Source organism: Alligator sinensis, unplaced genomic scaffold (assembly GCF_000455745.1).
Source record: "Alligator sinensis unplaced genomic scaffold, ASM45574v1 scaffold93_1, whole genome shotgun sequence".
Classification (NCBI taxonomy): domain Eukaryota; kingdom Metazoa; phylum Chordata; order Crocodylia; family Alligatoridae; genus Alligator; species Alligator sinensis.
Window position 1 is genome coordinate 48116 of NW_005842243.1, and position 20972 is coordinate 69087.

A 20972-nucleotide genomic window follows, 5' to 3' on the forward strand; every position below is an offset into this window, starting at 1 on the left:
TGCTTAGAGAGATGGGGATGCCCTTAATGGTACCTACTCAGCGACAGCAAGATGAAGGTGACCAAAGGTAGTGAAATGAAGAAGGACTGGTGTTACTGGTCTCTCTTGTCAGGATGGTGGTGATGCAGAGGGTGGGGAGACACGGAGACCAGTATGTCATCAGTGGCTCTTGTGCTAGTGCAGCTCCTGCATTACAATGACTTTATTGCTTTTTTCCATATCTCAGTGTTGTCCCAATCAAAACGCTGCAGCAGAAACTTCCCTGAGATTGACAGAAAAGTAAATCCTCTCAAATTGTCCATGGGGTGAATGGAACTCCAACCAGCTTTTCTGTCAGAGCCATCAAGGTATAATCCTCTGTGAAGTTGATGAGGCAGCCTGGGGAAAGCATAGGTGAAACCAGTGAGGCAGAGAGAGGTGGCCGGTTACCAGAATATATGAATTCCAGATATGCAGGATGTGCCTCCTTTAACAGGACAGGAGGGATTGTCGAGCTCATTTGTACACATTTTTATTACTTTGTGTACATTAAACAACTTGAGGGGAGGAAGGATGGTATAGCAGATAGGACATTGTACTATGGCTTCAATGCTTGGCTCAGCCACAGGTCTCCTGTGTGAATTTGGGCAAACCACTTGTTTAATGCTATGCCTCGGCTTCCCAACTGTAGAATGGGGTTCGGATACATTCCTGATAGATGCTCAGATACTGCATTGATGAAGGTCAGATAGACAAATAATGGCCATCACGCAGAGGTCCAGGTTTAAACCCGGAGGTTCCTGCCTAGAGGACCTTATGGCTTCACTCGGGGTCAAACTGATTGCCATGGTTGGGGTCAAGAAGGAATTTCACCCCATGGTCAGATAAGTATGGACTGTGGGGAGGTTTTGCCTTCCTCTCTAGAGCGGGGGCCCTCTTCCTGGGATCTCCCAAGTGTATATTAACAACCCTTGCAGTTGCAGGATGTTGGCTGTCACGGTCCCCCTGTGTTACCTGTGGCAGATAAAGGTGCTGTCTTCTGGTTGTATTATGGTTGACTGTAGTTTTACTGAGAGGTCAGGCCAGTGGTTCTCAGCCTTTCTGGACTGGAGGCAGCCCTCCATAACTTTTGTGAACTGAGCGGCACCCATTTTCAAAAACTAATGTATAGATTATAGCGCTTACCTCCTTATGCAGGGGCTGAGCAGTAGGGGTGGGGGATTGTCCAGACAGGGACACACTTGAGCCTGGCTTATTTCCTCATACCTGGTAGCACCCTGCAAAAGATCTGGTGGCACCCCAGGGTGTCCTAGCCCCCTGGCTGAGAAACATGGGGGGGTTAGACGATGGATTTGTTTTTGGGATGGTTTGGCTAGGAATGATCCTGCCTCAGGCAGGGGGTTGGATTAGATCAAGTGTTTCATGGGTCATAACCCAAAAATGGGTCACAAGAATATACGAAAGGGTCATGAACAAACTTAAAAAAAAAAAAATTGATCAACAAACTTTAAAAATGGATTGTCTTTTAAAGGAGAAAAAATGTGGGAAACCACGGCATTTCCCTTGCAGGCTGGCAGAGCTCCAGTCCGTGAGGGGCTGCTTGGGGTTACAACTGGCCCCAAACACTGTGGGGATCAGGCCTGGTGGCAGTGGGTTGGGGGTGAGAGGCACTGGGTTGGGACTGGCCATCGATGTTTACAAATGGGTCCTGGTACAAAAAAAATCCAGAACCACTGGACTAGATGCCCTTGGGAGGTCCCTTCCTGCTTTATTTCGCTAATACTTCATGTCTGTTTCAGGACTCCTATAGTATCATGCCTGCGTCTCTCTTCCCAGACATTTTATAGTTCTTAATGTGGTTGCTCCCTTTGAATCAAGTCAGATAACAATAATCATAATAATCACATTAATAAAATAACCATCATTATCACCACAATTATCACACTAATAAAGTAATAATCATTATCACCATAATAATCACAATAATAAAATAATCATAATAATCACAATAATACTGATAATAAATCATCATCATCATAATCACAATAATCACAATATAATAAATAATAATGAAAAATAGCTATCACGATAATCACAAGGATAATAAAATAATAATCATCATTATCATATTATGAATTATAATAATTCATAAGCTGAGAAAAAGCTAATTTTGAACGAGTGGGTGAAGGTGGAGCATTTGCTACGGTGGGAGGAGGCATGTTTGTCCCATAGCTAAAGCACCGCAGAAGCGACGGGACAGACGCTGCGCCAGGCAGCCCCCGCCGAGGGGAGCGGGAGCAGCTCAGGGCCGCGCACTCCAGGCACTCCCAGCTCCGCCCACTGCAGCGCCACCTCCCCCTCCCAGAACTACATTCCCCATGATGCAAAGCGCCGCCGCGGGGCCTGTAAGCGCGGGGTCCTGACTTGACCCCTCTCTAAGCTGCCCTACAAAATGCCTGTCCAGAAACAGTGACATTTCCCAGGGCATACCGCCTTGGGCGGACGAGACAGCCCCTGCCTTCCGGGCAGCTCCTCTCTGAGCGGCCCGTGGGCTCCGGGCCGGTTCCGCTTGGGCCGCGCGCCTCTTGGCCTGTCCTCAGGCGCTTGCGTGGACGTCTCGTTAGGGCTGAGGGGAGGGGAGAACTCGGAGGGGGCGGGGCCTGGCGCGCGCGGGCTGCGGAGCGGAGCGGAGCCACCATGAGCGGCAAGGAAGGTGACTGGCGCGCCCCTCCCCCACCCCACGGAACGTTGGGGCGGGGGCGACGTCACGCGGGAGGGGAGGGGGCTGCCTCGCGCGGGACCAGCTGGCGGCCCCCGGCTCGGGGGGCCCCTGCCACACGGGCCCGAGCTGTGACATCGGCAACGGCCGCCCTCTGCGGGCGCGTTCGCGGCACGTGGCAGCGCCCACGTCGTGGCCCTTTGTGACGTCCGCGAGGCGGCCAGGCTCCTAACCCAACCCCTACCCGCCGCCCGGCAGCCTGCGTTGCCTGGAGACGGGGGGGGCTGGCTCCCATCTAGGCCCAGCCCTGCATGAGGCAGGAGCACCCCTGGCCAGGCCAGTGGGGTGCAAGCAGTGTGGCCAGGGCTGCCATCATTGTCCTGCTTGTGCGAGGATGTCAACGTTTTTGTGATGCACCCTGCACGTGCAATCATTTTTCAGGCAGCTCATTGATGTGGCACATGCAAAACCCAAGTGCCTCTCAGGGAGGCTTAATCGGCTTTTGGGTCTGCTGTCAGCGCTCCCTTATGACCAGGGAGCCTAGTTTTCTCTGAAAAAAAAAAAAAAAAAGGAAAAATCCCCAATTTTCGGTGTAAAAAAAGTAACTTAAAATGCACGTTTCCACCATTAAAATGAAACACCAGTAGTCTGTCTATCTATCTATCTATCTAGTGGTGTTTCGTTTTAATCATGGGGAAATGTGGATTTTGGGTTACTTTTTTAAAACTGAAAATTGGGGATTTTTTTTTTTTAATCAGAGAAAAGCAGGCTTCTTTTATTGCTAGCCTTGCAATAAAGGCTTCAGCTTGGATGACCCATTCTCACTTGCTTACTGTCAACTTACAGTGAGCAATATAAATAAGAAAAAGACTAATTAACATATTTTTTCAGCATAGGATATTTTTTTCAGCAGATACCATCATTTTGAGCTTCCAGTATGATGATTTCATATTTAAGACCTGGCAACTCTGGCTGAAAGGGACCTCCACAGGGCATCTAGTCCAACCACCTGCCTGAGACAGGACTATCCCTATCCAAACCATCCCGTACAACCCTTCATCTAAACCAGTGTTTCTCAATCTGTGGGTTGTGACCCCAAAGTGAGTCACAAGAATATATGAAAGGGTTGTGAACAAACTTTAAAAATGAAAGGAGATGAACATGGGAAACTGCGGCTTTTCCCTTGCAGGCTGGCAGAGCTCTGGCCCTGGGCTGCCTTCTACCTGGTGTTTAGAGGCCCCTCTTGTCGCTGAAGCATGTCATGAACTCTTGTTTGTGGGGGTAGTGGAGGGGAAGGGCACCATTTCACTTCCAACTAGGTGAATGGCACGGGGCCGCTCCATGGCATGGATCGGGGCCCACGCCACCTCCGTCTTTCAGGGTTGAGCCCCCGGCCACCACATTGCCCCCACCTGACTGGAATCGGAGTCCCTGCCCACCCCCCCTATGTGCCACAAATGGGCCCTGCACTCCATATTTAGGGCTTCCCACATCCCACAGGCTGGATGGCATGGCATGGAGGGGACTGGATCTTGCTCACAGGCTCGTGGCTGAGCAGATGAAGGTGTCCATCCTACAGAGCAGAGCATCTCCTTTCCTGCCCTGTGTTGAAGGGGTTGTTGTGCCTGTGGCCAAGTTCAGATGTTGCAGGTGTAATGGCACCTTGAGCTCAGGCCCAGACAGAGACGGCAAAGTGCTGGCTTTTAGCAGTGACGACGCGTAGGGGGTGTATGAGTACCCTGAGAGCACCAGTGCCCCCCTGACTGGCCGCGCTTGCCGCTTAGGCAATGGGCAGGGGGGACAGGCAGGAGTGCTGATGCCCGCCCCCGCCCCTCCTGCAAGCGCTAGCCAGGGAGTGGGAGTGCTGTGGCGCTCTCAGAAGCGGCTGCAGCAATCGGCCACCTTGCGATTGGCTGCGGGGGACAACCCCCCCATCAGTGAGATTGGCCATGGGGGTACTCCCCCTCAGTGGCTGACTGGTTGCTGGGGGAGAGGGGGGCACATGCCCCCCCCGACTAAGGCAGCACCAGTCATCCATGGCTCTTAGCTTGCCCTTTTTCAATGTAACTTGGCCTGCTTTCATTTTTGGTTTGGGAACCGTAAGGATAGACAGTAAAAATAAACAAAATCAATATGTGAGTTGGGATAATATTAAACAGATAAATTAAAATGTGGGAAGTGTACCCTTCTTCTGTAGCTCTAAAGTTGTTTCCTTTAAAAGGAAAACTTTAGCTGGAGTCTCCACCCCCCATGTCAGTATAACTTATTAGAGTAGGTGCAGCATTAGTACCTAGGATAGCTTTGTGCTTCGCATCTTCCTGTCTGACAAGGGAACGGGATATTGTGAGGGAGGAACAAATGCAAATGAAGATTATGTGAGTTTACATAGGCTTATAAGTGAAAGCAGGGGAAGGCAAGAGGATTAAACACCACAGGAGTGCATGTCAAAGTTAAAATACAAGTTGTAAGAAATTGGTTGAGAGAGGATTTTAAAGAGAAAAAGTGACACCATTTTGTGCAGAGCAAGAGACCTGGAAGTTCAGTGTTAGGGAACAGTATAACAGGGAAAACATTACACCAGTGAGTGGGAAGGGGAGACGAGGACAAATGTGCTCGTCAGAGCATGGGGAGCTGAGAGGGGGCATAATAAGAAATAAAAATGAATACCATTAATCAGTAACAGTTACTTACATTGCTTCTTTGGCTGGGTCTCCTCTGAAGACCAGAGTCTTATGAGCATGCCAATGAGATGCTTGTAACTACAGTAATAGGGTTATTTTTATTTGAAAGGTCTCTTCAAACTGTGGGTCCAATTCTGTAGTCTTTTGTTCACACAAGGCGTGACATTGACTTCAATGGGGTTAAGAGTTTGCAAGGTTAGGCCTTATAAACGTATAGCACTAAACAAATTCAACTAACTGTTTGTAGAAGGGAAATTTTGTGAAGGGACCCAGAGTAACTTTCCACTTCTCTGGAAAAAGCCTTAGCATCTTTAGGTGCCCCCTCATGGATCCATTGAAATTTGTAGGGGTTGTGCTTCTCTTTTCAGTGGGATAATAACAAAGTTAATAATGCCATACAAACCAAATAGGACTTCAGTTTTTAATATTTTCTATAGTACTCTACAGTAAACTGGATGAAATTGAGGTTACCTACTGTGGAAAAATTGCTGCTATAAAATACTGAACAATGGGTAGAATCAAAGCAATTTCTGAAACAAGTGCTATGTCATCTTGGTCAAGCTGTTACAAAAAATGTAATGATGATATATAAATTTTACTTATGTATATTTTCTATTTATAGGGTCAGGGGGGTTCAGGAAACGAAAGCATGACAATTTCCCCCATGGTCAAAGGAGAGAGGATAAAGAGAATGTTACTTCATCTTCAGCTTTGATGATATCTTTTAAGTGTAAGTAAATGTTGAATCCCAGGTCGTAAAAATGTATACAATAAGAATTGGTAGGAGAAAATATTTAGTTGTGGTATGATAAACAGTGGTATCAAGGCAAAACTGAAATTTGGTAAAACACCTATATATTTAAATCTGGACAGAAGCCTTACTTTGTGAGCCAGCAGATTCTAAGAATGGTGTGGTGGTGGGAAGTTCACTTTGCTTAGAAAAAAGAGCCACAAAGCTCTTCCCACTGATCTTTGTAAGAAGCAAGGATTTGTTGGTGTTGTCCTTTATTGAACCAACTGTAGAGTTGGGAGAGGTGTTAGATGTACACTTGAGCACAGAGTGCCTGTCAGATCACTCTCTTGGCAGATGAGCTCTTGTTGGCATATCCGCATCCACACCTGGGGCACTGTCTGCTCCACTTAAAAAAGTAGCAGCAATCCCCCTGGTATACTTTGCTGGGCTTAGTCTACACTACAAAGTTTTGCCAGCCAAACTTCGGTTCTGTTGGCAAAACTTGGAGTGCATTCATGCTCAAAGCCCCTCTGCAACAGCAGAACCCTCCACTACCAGCAGCTATATCAGCTCTCCAGAGGCTTCTGTTGCCATATTGCAGCTGGTTGAATGTACTTGTAGATAATGGAGCTGCCGAGTTCTGGAAGTTCTGTGACTTCACCAGCACTTGAGTGTGCACATACTCTGGTAGCTTGGCAGTCGTAGCTGTTGCCAGCTGCCAGAAATTTGGTAGCAGAGGCAGGTATGAATATATATCTAACTTTAAAATGGATTTTTCACTAGTTATTCTGTCATCAAGCCTCTTAATATCTCTTCCTGGCAGTTGGCTGAAGGCACAGGTAAGTGCTTCCATGCTTTCAGCTTTGGTTTGTTTAGTAGTTGGTCCCTTTCCAGAGTTCACTACGTGCTTTGGTGCCACAACTGCTGTAGTGAAAGAAAACATGTGGAGCTACCAGAAGCATGCGGCATCTGCTGCTTGCCACATGAACTTTTAGCAGCAGGGGCAGGTAAATGTAGATAAGACCTGTTCAAAGGGAGAATTACAAATAGAGAAATAACTATTATGTATGAAAGATGCACCATATTTGGATTGTGATATCAGAAAGAAAAAAAGTTAAAAAAATTCTTATTCTTTTATCTGATTCTCAGTATTCATACCTCTCTCTCTTCTTCCTTCCCCCTTTTAGGTTTCCTTAGTTCATTTCTATTATGTGGAGTGTATTGATTTGAATCAAAGTGGTTTTTGAATCATGGATTTTAAGTATGATTTAAATCAGCAAGCAAGTAACCTTAACTTAAATAAGTGATTTTCAATGATCCGTATTTTCCATTTGGCACAGAAAAACACAATAAAATGCGGATTTTCTCCTTTCAAGGAGAAAAATGCAGGGAATGGTGGGTTTCCCTATGCAGGCTGGCAGAATTCCAGTCTGCAAGAGGCTGGGGGAACAGGAGGAGAATGTTCAGCTAGGGGGTGCCACGTGCATGGGGGATTGAGGCCCTCATAGTGAGGGAGGAAGGGAGATGGGTAAGGTTGGGGGCACTGCCCAGCTAGGGTGGTGTGTGGGGCTTCATGCCCAGGGCTGGGGTGTCCCCCTGCTGCTTCTAGATGGGCACGAGGTACCTTGCCATTGTGGCGCGAGGCTCCCTGCCCAGCTCTGCGCTTCTGCACCAGGTCCTGCTCACTGGGCCACAAAGGCCCCCAGGAGGAGAAAAACAGGGTGGGAAGGCCCAAACCCGCAGCCGCCAGCCCACATCTGCCCCCCCCTCCGTTCCTCACAACAGGCTCCACTTCAGCCGTTCCGCCTGTGGGGAAGGGTGAGCTGGGCTCCACTGCAGCAGCCACCGCCTCCCACAGCCAACAACTGGGGCTCGGGTGCTGCTGCGGGGGTCCTGGGGCTGCAGACCTAGGTCCCTAGCCCCGTAGCCCTGGCAGCTGGGGGCCCCCTCTGGCAGGGCTGGAGGGACAGGGGGCTGTGGGTGGGGAGGGAGGGGCAGTGGCATGGCATATCAGGGCTGCTCAGTGCCACAAAACAGTTGGGGTTGGGGAGGGAAGCCGCAGCTGGACCCATGTCCTGGTGAGTAAAGGGGGCAGGGAGCTCTGATTTTTTTCATAATAAAACTGCCAAATCAAATGCCAAAATTTATAGACATTTAGAATTTATTTTATTACAGTAATTGAGGCACTGGTAGGCTTCCAGATTGCTTTAAAATTGTAAATGTATCAATAAAATGTTGTGATCTACTCATAATTATATACATAGTGACATTTCATTTTAATCACAGAAAAAACACGGATTTTGGTTTAATCCAAGAATTTGCAATTTTTTTTTTTATCAGAGAAAATCAAAGAGTGCAATTTTTAAAACAGAGAAAACCAGGACCCCAAATGATTTAATCTTATTTTGTATTCGTTGTTTTCAGTTTTTTCCTTAAAGGAAAATGTCTTCTGGTTGGTTGGCATAAACATGAAAACTTATTGATTTACAGGCAAATATAGCATTTATATGAAATATTGTACTTTTTACTAATGTTTATATAAAGGAGTTGCAAACTTAAAATACATCCATTCAGAATCTAAATTTATATATCTTTTATGGTAAGAATATTGTGAATAATGCACCACTTGTATACTAGATGATTTTTTTTGCTTGTCATTTTTTTTGTTGGGTTGTAATGTGATGGAAATTGGAATTCAATGTGCAAAACATCTTTTAAAATTAGTTTATTAATAAACTAATAAACTTCTACCTACATAAAATAAGTTTATCAAAACTTGACTTTAAATTAAATGGGCTAATTAAACAAAGGTTGTATTAAGCATATTTAGTGAATTAACACATTATGTCTGTTTTAAAAAGTATGTAATTGCTAAAAGATGCATATAGGAGCCTACTGGGATTTTTCAAAAGCATGTAATCACATTACATATCTAACTCTCCCTGAAATCTGTAGGAGCTGAAATAAGTCAGGGTAAGTGCCTAACCTGCTTACACACTTTTGAAAATCCTGGTAGGCATCTGTCTCTGTCTAGGTGCCTAAGTGTCTTTAAAAATCTGGCTCCTTGCCTTCACATGTTTAAAAAGCTGGCTTCTTTTCAAATGTTTAGAGTTAGTAGATCACATCATTTTTGTGAATAGATTGGAAGAGAAGAACTTTTTCAATTCTGTTCAGTTCCTCAATTTTTGATGATATAGAGCAAATAAAATGTTCTGTTTCTGCCTGCTAGATAAATTGGAACCAGAAGTAACTACAGTAAGGCAAAAGCTTTTCTTTTGTTTTTGTTTTATATTGAGACTTGGAAAAAAGCAGCAGTAGCTACATCATAAAAAAAATGAAGAAATAGGTACTGAATAGGGGTGCACCAATAAAGATTTTTTTGGCGATACCAATGGCTGATTATTAACCAGCCATATTGGCTGATACTGAACCAATAGCCAATATGCAGCCCAGCAACTTGGAGAGCAGCGTCTGGCTGGTAATTTGGGGCGGAATGGGGGGTGCTGATTGAGGCCACGGCAGTGAGGGAGGGCTTGGGGCTGGGACAGGGGTAGGAGCTGCCTGGGTGGGGTGCAGGATGGAGCCATAGGCAACTCATCTGGGGAGTGCAGGGAGGGGTAGCTCCCTGCCACTGCATGCACTCTAGGAGATGCATGTGCCTCCCAGATATGTGTGCAGGGTAAGGGCAGGCTGCTTGCTGTGGGCATGGGGCCAGGGGCTATGCTGGCCTTTTCCTGGCAGGGCGGGGGGTTGGGCAGGGGCTGTGCTAGGGACAGGCAGTGGCAGCCCCAGGAGGAGGCGCTACAGGGTCCCCCCAAAATTTGCTATAGCCCCCCTTCTAGCACTGCTGCTGTCCACCCCACCCCCCCCGACTGGGGAGAGGCTGGCTCAGCCCCTGGCCCTGAGCCCGCAACCTGCCCTCACCCTGTGCACAGATCTGGGGGGCACATGCCCCCCGTGCCTTCCCCAGGGGTGCTCTCAGCGGCAAGTTGCCCATGGGTCTGCCATGCCTGGGCAGTGCCAGCTCTAGCCCTACTCCCTCCCTCACTGTGGGAGCCTCAGTTTGCCGCCTCCTCCCCCCACTTACCAGCTGGGCACTGCTCTCCAAGCTGCTGGGCTGTGTTCCTGGCCACGCGCATGCTGCGGCTGCATTCATGCATTCAGCATTTATTGGTGACGTTATTGGTTACACTGGCCAAAAAAACCCCAATTGCCAATAATGTCAATTTTCCTTTTATCGGGGCCAATCCGATATGGACCAATATATTGGTACACCTGTAGGACTGAATGCACATTTATAAAGTTTAGTTGACCTCAGAAATTGAAGTCTCTACATGATTCTCTTTGGAGCTGCAACACCTTTTGACATATTAAAACAGGAAGGTTCAATGATGCAGTGTATTAATATTAAAATGTATGTACATGATTTTATTGGATTATAGCACACTGAGATTTTAATCTTAGTTGCCAAGATTTCAAATTTAATTATAAACAGGTATTTTAATAAGATATTTAAATTAAGATGTAAATAATGACACATTTAAATAAAATCTGAAATAAAAAACCTGTATTTTTTAAAGCTGTTTTTAATTCCCTTGGTATTATAGCCTTGACATCCTCTATACTAGTCTGCAGCCATATGCATATATTCAATCCAGCAGAGGGCAGTCAAACATGCATTGAAGGAGACATGAATGTACTCCCTGCATATCTCTTTGTCTTAACTTTAATAACTTTTATTGTACTTTCACTGTTGTATAATTTGGTAAAGGTTTGAAATGACATGACCTCCATATGTTTAAAAAAAAAAAAAAAATTAAACACAAAATATGAAGATTATGGGAGGTTAACAGCAAAGTCATTGTTACCCAGGCTGGATAGTAACAGAATACTTATGCTGTTGAAATGAATTACACATTCACACATACATCAGGACCACATTGTGATTGTTTGCATTCTGTTCTCAGCATTTCAACTTGAGCTTGATACAAGACATGATAAATATGAAAGACTTGTGAAGCTTAGTCGTGATATAACTATAGAAAGTAAAAGGACAATATTTCTACTTCACCGGATTACTAGGTGAGTTACTACATTAGTTCTCATTTCCATGCTGACCCCAAATTTATTGCCTTGTTTTTTTCTGTTTGAGTAATATTCTGATAAGAGCACCTTCAAGGAAGAGGAATGCAAACTTAGTTCATTTCCCATAAGTTGTGTTGTTTTGTTTCCTTTAGGACTGTACATAAGTGGGGTGGACACAATGCAGTCAAGGAACTAAATAAGAGCTAGATGCTAGTTCATTTCAAGTCCATTTCCTTAGTGCCTGCCTCTATTGGAATAAAGAATAGTCCAAAACAGGATCAGATTAACACAGAATCCTTGGTAAGAGCCAACAGAGGTCTTTTCAGCTTCCAGTGAACTGGGAGGGGAGAGGATACACCCTTCCCCTTTAGGTTAGTTTGTCTCAGGCAAGAGTTTCCCCATTTTTATAGCCCCACCCTGGGTCACTAGTATGAAGGGCACGGAATGCAAGTTCTACTTATAACCACTTATATGCTGGATCCTAAGAAGGGTCTTTATTCTCCCTTGTGGGGTACCTTAATGTTTGTGTGTTTATTCTTTCAAATGATCATTCAAATTAGCAGCTACTGTGGAAGAATAGTGGGAAAAATTGAGGCTTGCTACAGCTTCTTGTATACAGAGTTTACCTGGAGAATTATAGATGCCATTTCAACCATCGGGCTTGTCTGTAAAAGTCTTTTTCTCTAATATTTCCCACTGATATTACTCCCAGGGCCGCTACACAATGGTATGAGCAGTGTGTGCACAATTGTAAATAAGGGTTTGGCAGCAACTGTCTTCTATTCTTGATATTTTCCAGACCTGCTTTGAGCAGTCCCACTGTTGCTGAGCAGGGCATAAAAATGTTGGGAAGGACTTGTGTATTGACTCAGCTTACAAATAGGTGCTTTGTTGTAGAACTTTCTCTTTGTCTGTGTAAGCTTTTAGATTCACTTTCATCAGAAAATCCCATTTCCTATGAGATGGTGATTTTCTGTACATCTTGGGTGCTGACAAACATGTGGGGGGAACCCCCCCCCATGCTTTACTGGAAGCAGCAGCATGTTAGTTTGACCTGACTCTGCAGCGTCTGTATAGATCAGGTACTTTAGTGAGGTTTTTGCCACTTTAGAGCTGATTCAATCTGCTATCAGATAAAAGTGCCAAAAAAGCCCCACTAACATGCTCGATCTATACGGATGTTGGGAAAGCCAGGTGTAGCTAACATCCTGCCTCTTCTGAACATGTGCTGGGCTGGCGCGGGGGTGCTCAGAGTTTAAAGTAAAGCACTGTTATCCCCCCGCCCCCCGCATCTGCAAACTGCCTAAGTTTCTCTCTCGAGCTCTCCACTGAATAGTTAAGACTCATTTCTGAATTCCCATGATTTTTAAACATTTGTACAAAACAAAGCTATTCACAGAATAATAATTTAAAACGTGTTGTAAGCCATGAATGCCATGTAAATGGTGGGACTCTGCAGTACATTAGAGAAACCAGTATATCTAGTGTCAGGTATAAAATGTCATCTAACAATAGGTATATATTAGATGTTTCAGAGCAGCAATTTCCAATTTTTTGCCATGGTGACCCTACTTCTGGGCTTACAGCTCTAATCCTGGTCTGAGACCCACCACTTTAATTGAATTTCTTTAGGGATTGTGACTCCTTGATTTAGCAACTGCTCTTTTAAAGGTGTCCTTAGTGACATATTTCACAAGTACTGCCTAAAATATAATTTATATAGTGAATCCTTTTATAAATGAGCTGTTCAGTTTGTTGCAAAACACTGTAGATTTTGAGGTAGAGAAGACTTACACAATTTTTTTTATCTACTTATTTTGAATCTTATGGATTTCCTCAATTTTTCTACTTTAGTCAGAAAAGCTTCAGGCTGAAATGAGTACTCTGCAAATAAGACTGAATTTAGCTTGTTGATGATCTTGAGGGCAAGAGAGAATCACACGTTTAGAATGTGCTCTGGATTTCAGAGGTAGTTTATCCTGATTCAAAAGAAAAGTTCAAAGTTTGTTCCATTCAACATATTTGCTTCTTTTTTTTTAACTGAACTAATTAAATACATGTTGGCTAGCATACAATGAAGTGTGTAACTATTTCACTCTGCTGGTGTTCCAACTGTTTCCATATTATAATTTGACTTGTATTTTGTGGTCACAGTTCCCCTAACAGAGAAGAAATACTAAATGAATCTGAGGTCAAATTAGATGCTGTCCGACAGAAGATTAAGCAAGTAGCACAAGAATTAACAGGAGAGGACATGTATCAATTCCACAGAGCCATCTCTCCAGGTAAGTCTATATTCAAATAGATAAGTGTACATCTTGGGCCAACTTTAATTTAAATGCAATTTCTTTATTTCAGTGGGATGCATCTTCATACACTGGGTCTGAATTTGGCTCTTTAGACTGCTGTGAGAGAGATTAGTTTTACCCTACTGATGTTATGTTGTTGCAATAGTAATCCTGCTCAGCACAAGAGGGACCACAGGTTCAGACATTTGTTGAATGCCTCTAAATTAGAATCCCCACTAAACGTAATAATACCTCAGTGCACTCCAGCAAGGGGCAGGTCTCAGTGTTGAGAGCCATTCATCTTGGGACTGGGAGCATAGACAGAAGGGAAGACACCTCTTACCCTAATGCACTGAATGTTTAACCTGGTGTTAAATCATTTGTAATGACCTGATTCTGGGTCAGTGTTTCATGTGTAGCAGAACAGCTACATCGCTGGCTCGTTTGTAGTTTACAACTCAAATTGTGACTCCTCCTTTTTTTGGTCATTAAACACTTTTGGTCATTTTTCATAAGGCTCAAATATTTAATCGCAGTATGGATATCAAACACTAACTCTGCTGCACACCACCATTCAAAGAAATGCGTCAATTTCCACTTTTGTGTGTAAATGATAGCCCTTTTCATAAACAATTTCAAAAGTTGTCTATACACTGGCAACTGGACTTGATGGATCAGGAGGCTCCTTCCAGTCTTACATTCTTATCTCTGATGTGCTGATACATTGGTAGTTAGTACAACCTGGATGTTATCTAAAGCTATGTTAGCTTAGAGAAGTGTATAAGTAAAATTGCACTTTATATTTTAATAGCCAGGCCATTGAGACAGGACCTCCCAGGCTTCTCACGTCTTTATTTTAAGGTAGTTTTTGACTATATAACTTTTTATCATTCTTCATTCAGAAAAAAAACCTACTCTTGACATTACTGGAAGTTTTATTTGAGTAAAAGGTCAAAGGTGTATTCTTTAATGACCAAGTTAGTTTGCCAATGGAAATCTTTGAAGTTACATTTTGTTACCAGTTTTCAGAAATACCTGTAAAGACATGTAATTTACAAAACCTGTAGAAATAAAACATTAAGGTTGTGGATCTATACTTCTGATGATCATGAACTTTGTAAAAGTTGAAATACCAAACTTTAGTAACTTTTAAGATGAAACCTTAACTTGGCCCTTCTGCCTTTGAAATGTATCAGTATGCCATATTATAGTCTTCCACTGACCTGTATTTAATGTTGCTGCTACTTATCAATAATGTATTTGTTTTATTCCAGTTACAAAGTGGTTGATTCTCAAAAGAAACTACTTTGCATATGCATATTTTAATGTCACTCAGAATATAGTATTCTAAATTTAATTTGCTCTGTAGTCTTAGAAAGCAAATGCCCAAAGAAGTTGTAAGGAATGAAGCAACTGCATACCACCTAATTCAGAGGTTCTCAACCCTTTTAGACTGAAGACAGCTCTCATAAAATTCCAGCTCTGAGCTTTTTAACTTCTTTTTTGGCTATGGAAAAAGACTAGGGTATTTCTGTTGCAGACAACTCAGAAAAACCACAGAGTCAGAATGTATGACACTATTTGAAATCTCTGGGTTTATCTTGCGAATCATGTGTAGGTGTTTGCACACCTAACAGTGCTAATTGTACAGCACCCTTTAAAAGGGTCTTGCAGCACTCTAGGGTGCTGTGGCACACTGGCTAAGAATTGCTGGCCTGTTGGTATACTGCCAACCCAGTTGGATCACCATTGGTTGATGTCTAACTGAGAGGAGGTATTGAATGGAGATCTCCAGGAGGCTGGTTCAGGTTGGGGTCCAGTATTGTTCAATATCTTCATTAATGATTTGGAGCAGGGCTGTCCTGCTGACAGCCCATAGACTGCATCTGGCCTGTGAGGGGTTAATGTGCAGCCCACAGACTCCCACTTGGTCACCACTCCCCCTGTTAGGCCTAGTGCTGCAGTGGTGGCTGGAGTCTCTGGGGTAGGGCAGCATGGTTAGAGGCCTGGTGAGCTCGCTGCCTGTGCAGCAGCAGCACCAGAGGGAGGGGTCTGAGAGTGAGTGTTCACACTGCTTGCGTGGCAGGAGGATGGGGATCACCTGTGCAACGGTAGCAGTTTACCCGTGCTGTGGTAATAGTGGAAAGGGCTTCTAGCCTTGTGTGGGATTTGTGTTGCTAGTGTGGGCAGGGAGGGGGGAGCTGTACATTGCTAGGGTTCCAGGGAGCCTGTGCAGCCGCCTTGCACGTGAAGCCTATGAAGTGGGCAGCTGAGGGCCTGTAGCTGGTGCACTGTGCAGCCCCTAGCCACTCTGAAGTGGAACAGCCCTGATTTGGAGGATGGAATTGAGTGCACAGTTAGCAAATTTGCAGATAACACCAAGCTGGGTAGAGACATGGACACTTTGGAGCAGGGGTGGTCAACCCACAGCATACATGCCACAAGTGGCATGCACATCCAAGTGTGGGCAAGGCTACAAGGGAGAAGGGGAGGGCAGGGCAGGGTAGTGTCTGGGGTTGGAGGGATGTTTTGTGGCTCTCTGGGGCTGTGCTGCCCGCACTGGGAGGCCAGCAGGAGCCAGGGTGGTAGAGCCCATCCCACCCACTGCACCCCACTCACCTGTTTGGCCACTCCATAGTGAACTTGGCCTAGCTGAGCTAGCCAGGAACTGCCCTGTACCACTGAGCAAGTGAGGTGACCAGAGAGATGTGGGGTGGAAAGTGAAACAGCCCCATGCCTCTGGAACAGAGAGTGCAGGGAGAGTGGAACAGCCATGTACCTCCCTGCAGAAAGGATGGAGAGGAGGTAGTGGGGAATGGAACAGCTTGGTGCTGCTTGTTGTGGGGGGAGATGGGGGCAGATCATCCCAGCACTGCCCAGAAAAAGGAGCCAGGTGCAGGAGCAGCAGGTCAGGTCTTTGCTTCCCCTAGACAGGTAAGACTGACCACACCCCTTCCCTCTCCTCAATTTCCAGCATTTGGCAGCCCTCCACACACCTCATGGCACAGGGGTGTTTTGGGCAGAGTTCAAAACTTGTTCATTATGCCTCTGCCTAGGCCCAGCCCAACCAAGCAGTCCTAGACCAGGACCAGCAAGCTCCAAGTCCAGGGAGACCAGAGTGAGACCACCCCTGTCACTGCCACTTGCCAAGCCCACCATGCTGAGTGACCCCAGAAACACAGCAGGACGCCTGTAACAAGGTGCATGGCTCAAGGGCTGCAAGGGGCCAGCTGGTGGGGATGATTGGCTGGCTCTAGAGTAAGTTAAAAGCTCCCAGACATGATAGTGGGGAGGGAGGGAAGCTGAGAAGAAAAGTGGCACTGAAGCACTGCGGTGGAGCCCTTGCCCTGCATAAAAGAGGCAAGAGGGATGGGTGAGGTTCTGTTGATGTTTTGCTTTTCTATTTAGTTTGAAGTAGGAAAGGGGGGAAGGCTGGCTCCTGGGCCTGGCTGAGGGAGTAACAGCCCAGTACAATGCCCCTCATGCAGCCCCTTGCTCCCCAGTGCCACCCCACACTATGCCCTCTATCCAGGGTGTCCCCAGTTACATGTGGACCCAGGATTCTAGTGTCACTGCTTCCACAGTGAGTTAGCCCCACTGCATGCCATTGTGACATCAGAATCCTCTTGAGAGCCAGCCCTCAGGGTCACCTTGTCCCACTGCCCCATGGAATCTCCAGCACCCTGAGGATGCTGCGTAGCTGGGCTCCAAGGGTGCAACTGGGAGTCACAATAAAACATTTTGTGATGAAGATACTGCCCACTAAGTGGGGGGAACAAGGTACTCACAGGCAGTTGCCCATGGCTGCAAGTCCCCCTGTCAGTATCATGGGCTCTAAAAATGTCATGTCACAAGGCCTTGCAGATGCTGGAGTGCTGCTCCATCCTTGGGCATGTAGGCACCAGCTGATACAATGGATTTGGTACTGAAGGCAGCATCCTGTCAGGAGGACAGGGCCTGCTTGTTCTGTTCCATGAGAGGCATAGGCCCTGAAGCTGTCACTGGGCATGTGGAAAACCTATCACTGAAAGTACCTTCAGACACAGCCTCACAAGGTGCCTCAAATGGGGCTGTCACAAGGTAAAAACACCTGTTACTGCTGTGGCCATAAAGTAATAAAGCGATCACTGCTGATAATGGACGGGGAGCCCTCAGGTGCTGAGGCTGCCGTGCAAAGACTCCATGCACAATCAGTGCACTGCAGTGGTTTTCCAGGCCTCTTTCAAATGTTTACAAGAAGTGCTTTTACTTTATTATTCTCTTTAATTTTCAGCTCGAGCAGCGCAGAGCATCACTGTGACCAGCCTGCAGTATGTGCGCTGCAGGCAGCCACTGTGCGTAGCATGCAAGCTTTGGGCACTCAATGTGGGGGCTTTGGAATGGAGGCAGTAGGGCTCAAATCTCCAGCCACACAGAGCGGAGCAGTGGTAGGATGCTTCTGCAAGAAATGGCAGTGCCAGGAGCCAGGTTAAGACTTCTCTGACCTTGCAGCTGCTACCAAATTAAGTGCTCTCTCACCATGTAAAACTGCAGTTGTTACAGTGCCAAACACATGAGCCCTTCTGCCTTAATTATGGCACCCCAGGATGCAAATTCTATTAGTGTGCCTCTGGGACGACAGGATCAGAGTGGCATATGCAGGGAGGGGGAGCTTGTGGCATGGCACACCTGCCAAAAAGGTTGGCCACCCCTGTTCTGCAGAATAGGGTCAGGATTCAGAATTATTTATAAGCTGGAAAAATGGTCCAAAATTAATCAGATGAAATTCAATAAGGACAATGACAAATACCTGCATTTAGGATAGAACTATTAAATGTACAAACACAAATCGGGGAACAGCTGGTTCAGTACTGCAGAAAGGGAAGTGATTCTTCCACTGTTCAGTACTGAGGAAGCCTCACCTGCAGTACTCACCTGTTCAGTTTTGGGCTCTGCATTCCAAGAAAGATGTGGACAAACTGGGATGAGTCTAGCAGAGGGCAACAAAAATGATTAGAGGTCTAGAAAACATGACTTACAAGAAAAAGTTGGAAAAACGAATTATTTAGTCTGGAGAAGAGAAGACTAGGGGATAGTTTGATGAGTTTAAATACTTGAAGAGCTGTTAGAGAGAGGATGGTGATGTCCTGTCTTCTTCAGCCGCAGAGAATACTCTGTAATTAATGTAAATTATGGCACAGGAAATTTAGGTTGAATATTAGGAAGACATTTCTAACTGTGAGAATTGTAAAGTTTTGAAACAGACTACTTAGAGGATTGGGGAATCTCTATCCTTGTAAGTTTTTCAGAGCAGGCTAGTCAATCTCATTTTAGACTGGAATGGTTTAGTCATGGACAAACTTGCCTTGAGCAGGGGGTTGGACTGAACCTCCTGAGGTCCCTTCCCAGCTCCCATTTTCTGTGAATATATTACAAAAATTTAATTCTGTGTTTGGAACTTAGAAATGTAAGTTGCCTTTTTTGGCTGATCTATGGTAGTGCTTATAACAGTTATGAATCCTTATTTGTAGTTCTCAGGTATTTATGACCTGGCATCTGAAGTAAAGAACTACTTAAGATCTCATGGAGATTTGTAAACTTCACCAGTGTAGTCTGTGCTGCTCGTAGCCCTTCTGATTTGTGTTCCAACCTTTCTAGAGAACATAATGTTCACCAGTGTACCTTGTCATGCGCATAACATTTAAGGGCTTTGTTCCACGTTGCTATCAGGGAAAATAACTTAGCAGCATTCCCCGTGTGTCAGGACTCAGTGACTTCATCCAGTTTGGAACCTTTGAGCAACTCTGAAGTGGGGGTGAGGAAGCAAGTGAGCAAACCTGATATTCTCCTGAAAGAATATTCTAAGAGAGAAAACAAGACTCGGTGAAATACACTTTCAGTATGTCTTTGCAAAGGTGACAAATGACATTTTTGCATGGAATGCCTTGTAAACTTGCTATAAATACAAGTAGCTCCTTTATGTGAAAGAAATCAATACCAAAAATTGTTTTGTCTTTTTGGATTTTCTCTGGCTTTGGCAGCCTTTCTTCAGTCATTTTCCCCTTTATAATATGTCAGTCTCTGCCTTACTGTAAGACCCTATCAGATATTAAATGGGAATGAAAAATCCTATTACAAACAAGTCAAAATACCCATTTGGAAGGATTCTCTTTTAGGAACTGGGAAATTAAAAAAAGAATTAGAAAGAATTCAGAATGACTGTCCCTTGAATCATGTTGAAGTCTTAAAGACATCTCAGCCATTTTATTAGTGTGTCTAGGATAGGACAGGCAAGACCAAATGGTTAAAAAGTTAGAAGTGCTGCAAACCTCCCTTGGAGGAAGTTACAGGTCCACTGCCTGTGCTGGTGACTCACTGTCTCTGGCAGCTGCAGCCTCTTCTAGTCACCATATGTGAGGAGGTAACACATCCTAAGACCACCAGTCCTCTACCCTTGGGTGTGTTCTGTAGGATGTAAATTTGCCACAGTGCTGTACACACCACTTCCTTCCCTTCATTTTTGCTTTACTGAAGCCAGAGAACCCAAACCCTGAGGAATAAGTGTCTTGACACCCATCTTGCTGGGGTCATCTGATTCTAGTGGTCTTTCCTGCCCAAGTGCAGGAGGGTTGGACCGGATGATCTGTAAGGTCCCTTCCAGCCCCTAACAACAATGAAACTATGAATAGTGGAGGATTAGGATGCATGCTACTTCATGTCTTTCCTATTATTGAGATGTGCAGGGTTAAATTCTTGCACCAGTCCCTCCTCATCTGTTACGCAAAGTAACCGAAGACTTTGTCATCAGTCTTTTTATAGACAAGTGGGCAGATGCAATAGATTACACTTCTAGAGGAGGAACATAGACCTGTTTCATCCTTGCTATAGATTTTCATAGATTTCATAGACATCAGGGCTGGAAGGGACCTCGGAAGATCATCGAGTCCAGCCCCCCACCCAAAGGGCAGGAAGTCAGCTGGGGTCATAGGATCCCAGCAAGATAAGCATCCAGTTTCATCTTGAAGGTGTTCAATGAAGGCGCTTGAACCACCTCCGGTGGCAGGCTGTTCCAGACCTTGGGGGCTCGGACAGTAAAGAAGTTCTTCCTTATGTCCAGCCTGAAACGATCTTGAAGTAGTTTGTGACCATTCGACCTCGTCATCCCTTGGGGCGCTCTGGTGAACAAACGTTCCCCCAGATACTGGTGGTCACCCCTGATAAACTTGTAGGTGGCCATCAGATCACCCCTAAGCCTGCGCTTTTTCAGGCTAAAGAGCCCCACGGCTCTCAGCCTGTCATCGTAGGGTCTGCTTCCCTGACCTCTGATCATGCGCGTGGCTCTTCTCTGGACTCTCTCAAGCTTCTCCACATCCTTTTTGAATTGTGGAGCCCAAAACTGGACACAGTATTCCAGCTGCGGCCTCACTAAGGCCGAGTACAGGGGGAGAATGACGTCCCGGGATTTGCTTGAGAAGCATCTATGGACGCAAGCCAGCGTTTTGGTCGCT

The 20972-nt window shown here is 45.4% G+C and overlaps 1 protein-coding gene across 3 annotated transcripts in view; it reads left to right on the plus strand.

Annotated features, from left to right (window-relative positions):
• The window catches only part of TSNAX (translin associated factor X), a 55592-nt gene that overhangs the window by 7983 nt on the left and 26637 nt on the right, over positions 1 to 20972 (plus strand). For 2 of the 3 annotated variants that reach the window (XM_025208656.1, XM_006027444.3), the window contains 3 exons: positions 6002 to 6109; positions 11080 to 11194; positions 13352 to 13482. In XM_025208656.1, coding sequence (XP_025064441.1) covers positions 6002 to 6109; positions 11080 to 11194; positions 13352 to 13482 — 354 coding nt within the window. Of the gene's footprint in view, positions 1 to 2622; positions 2693 to 6001; positions 6110 to 11079; positions 11195 to 13351; positions 13483 to 20972 lie in introns of those variants that run through there. The other variant, XM_006027443.3, reaches the window with a different exon arrangement.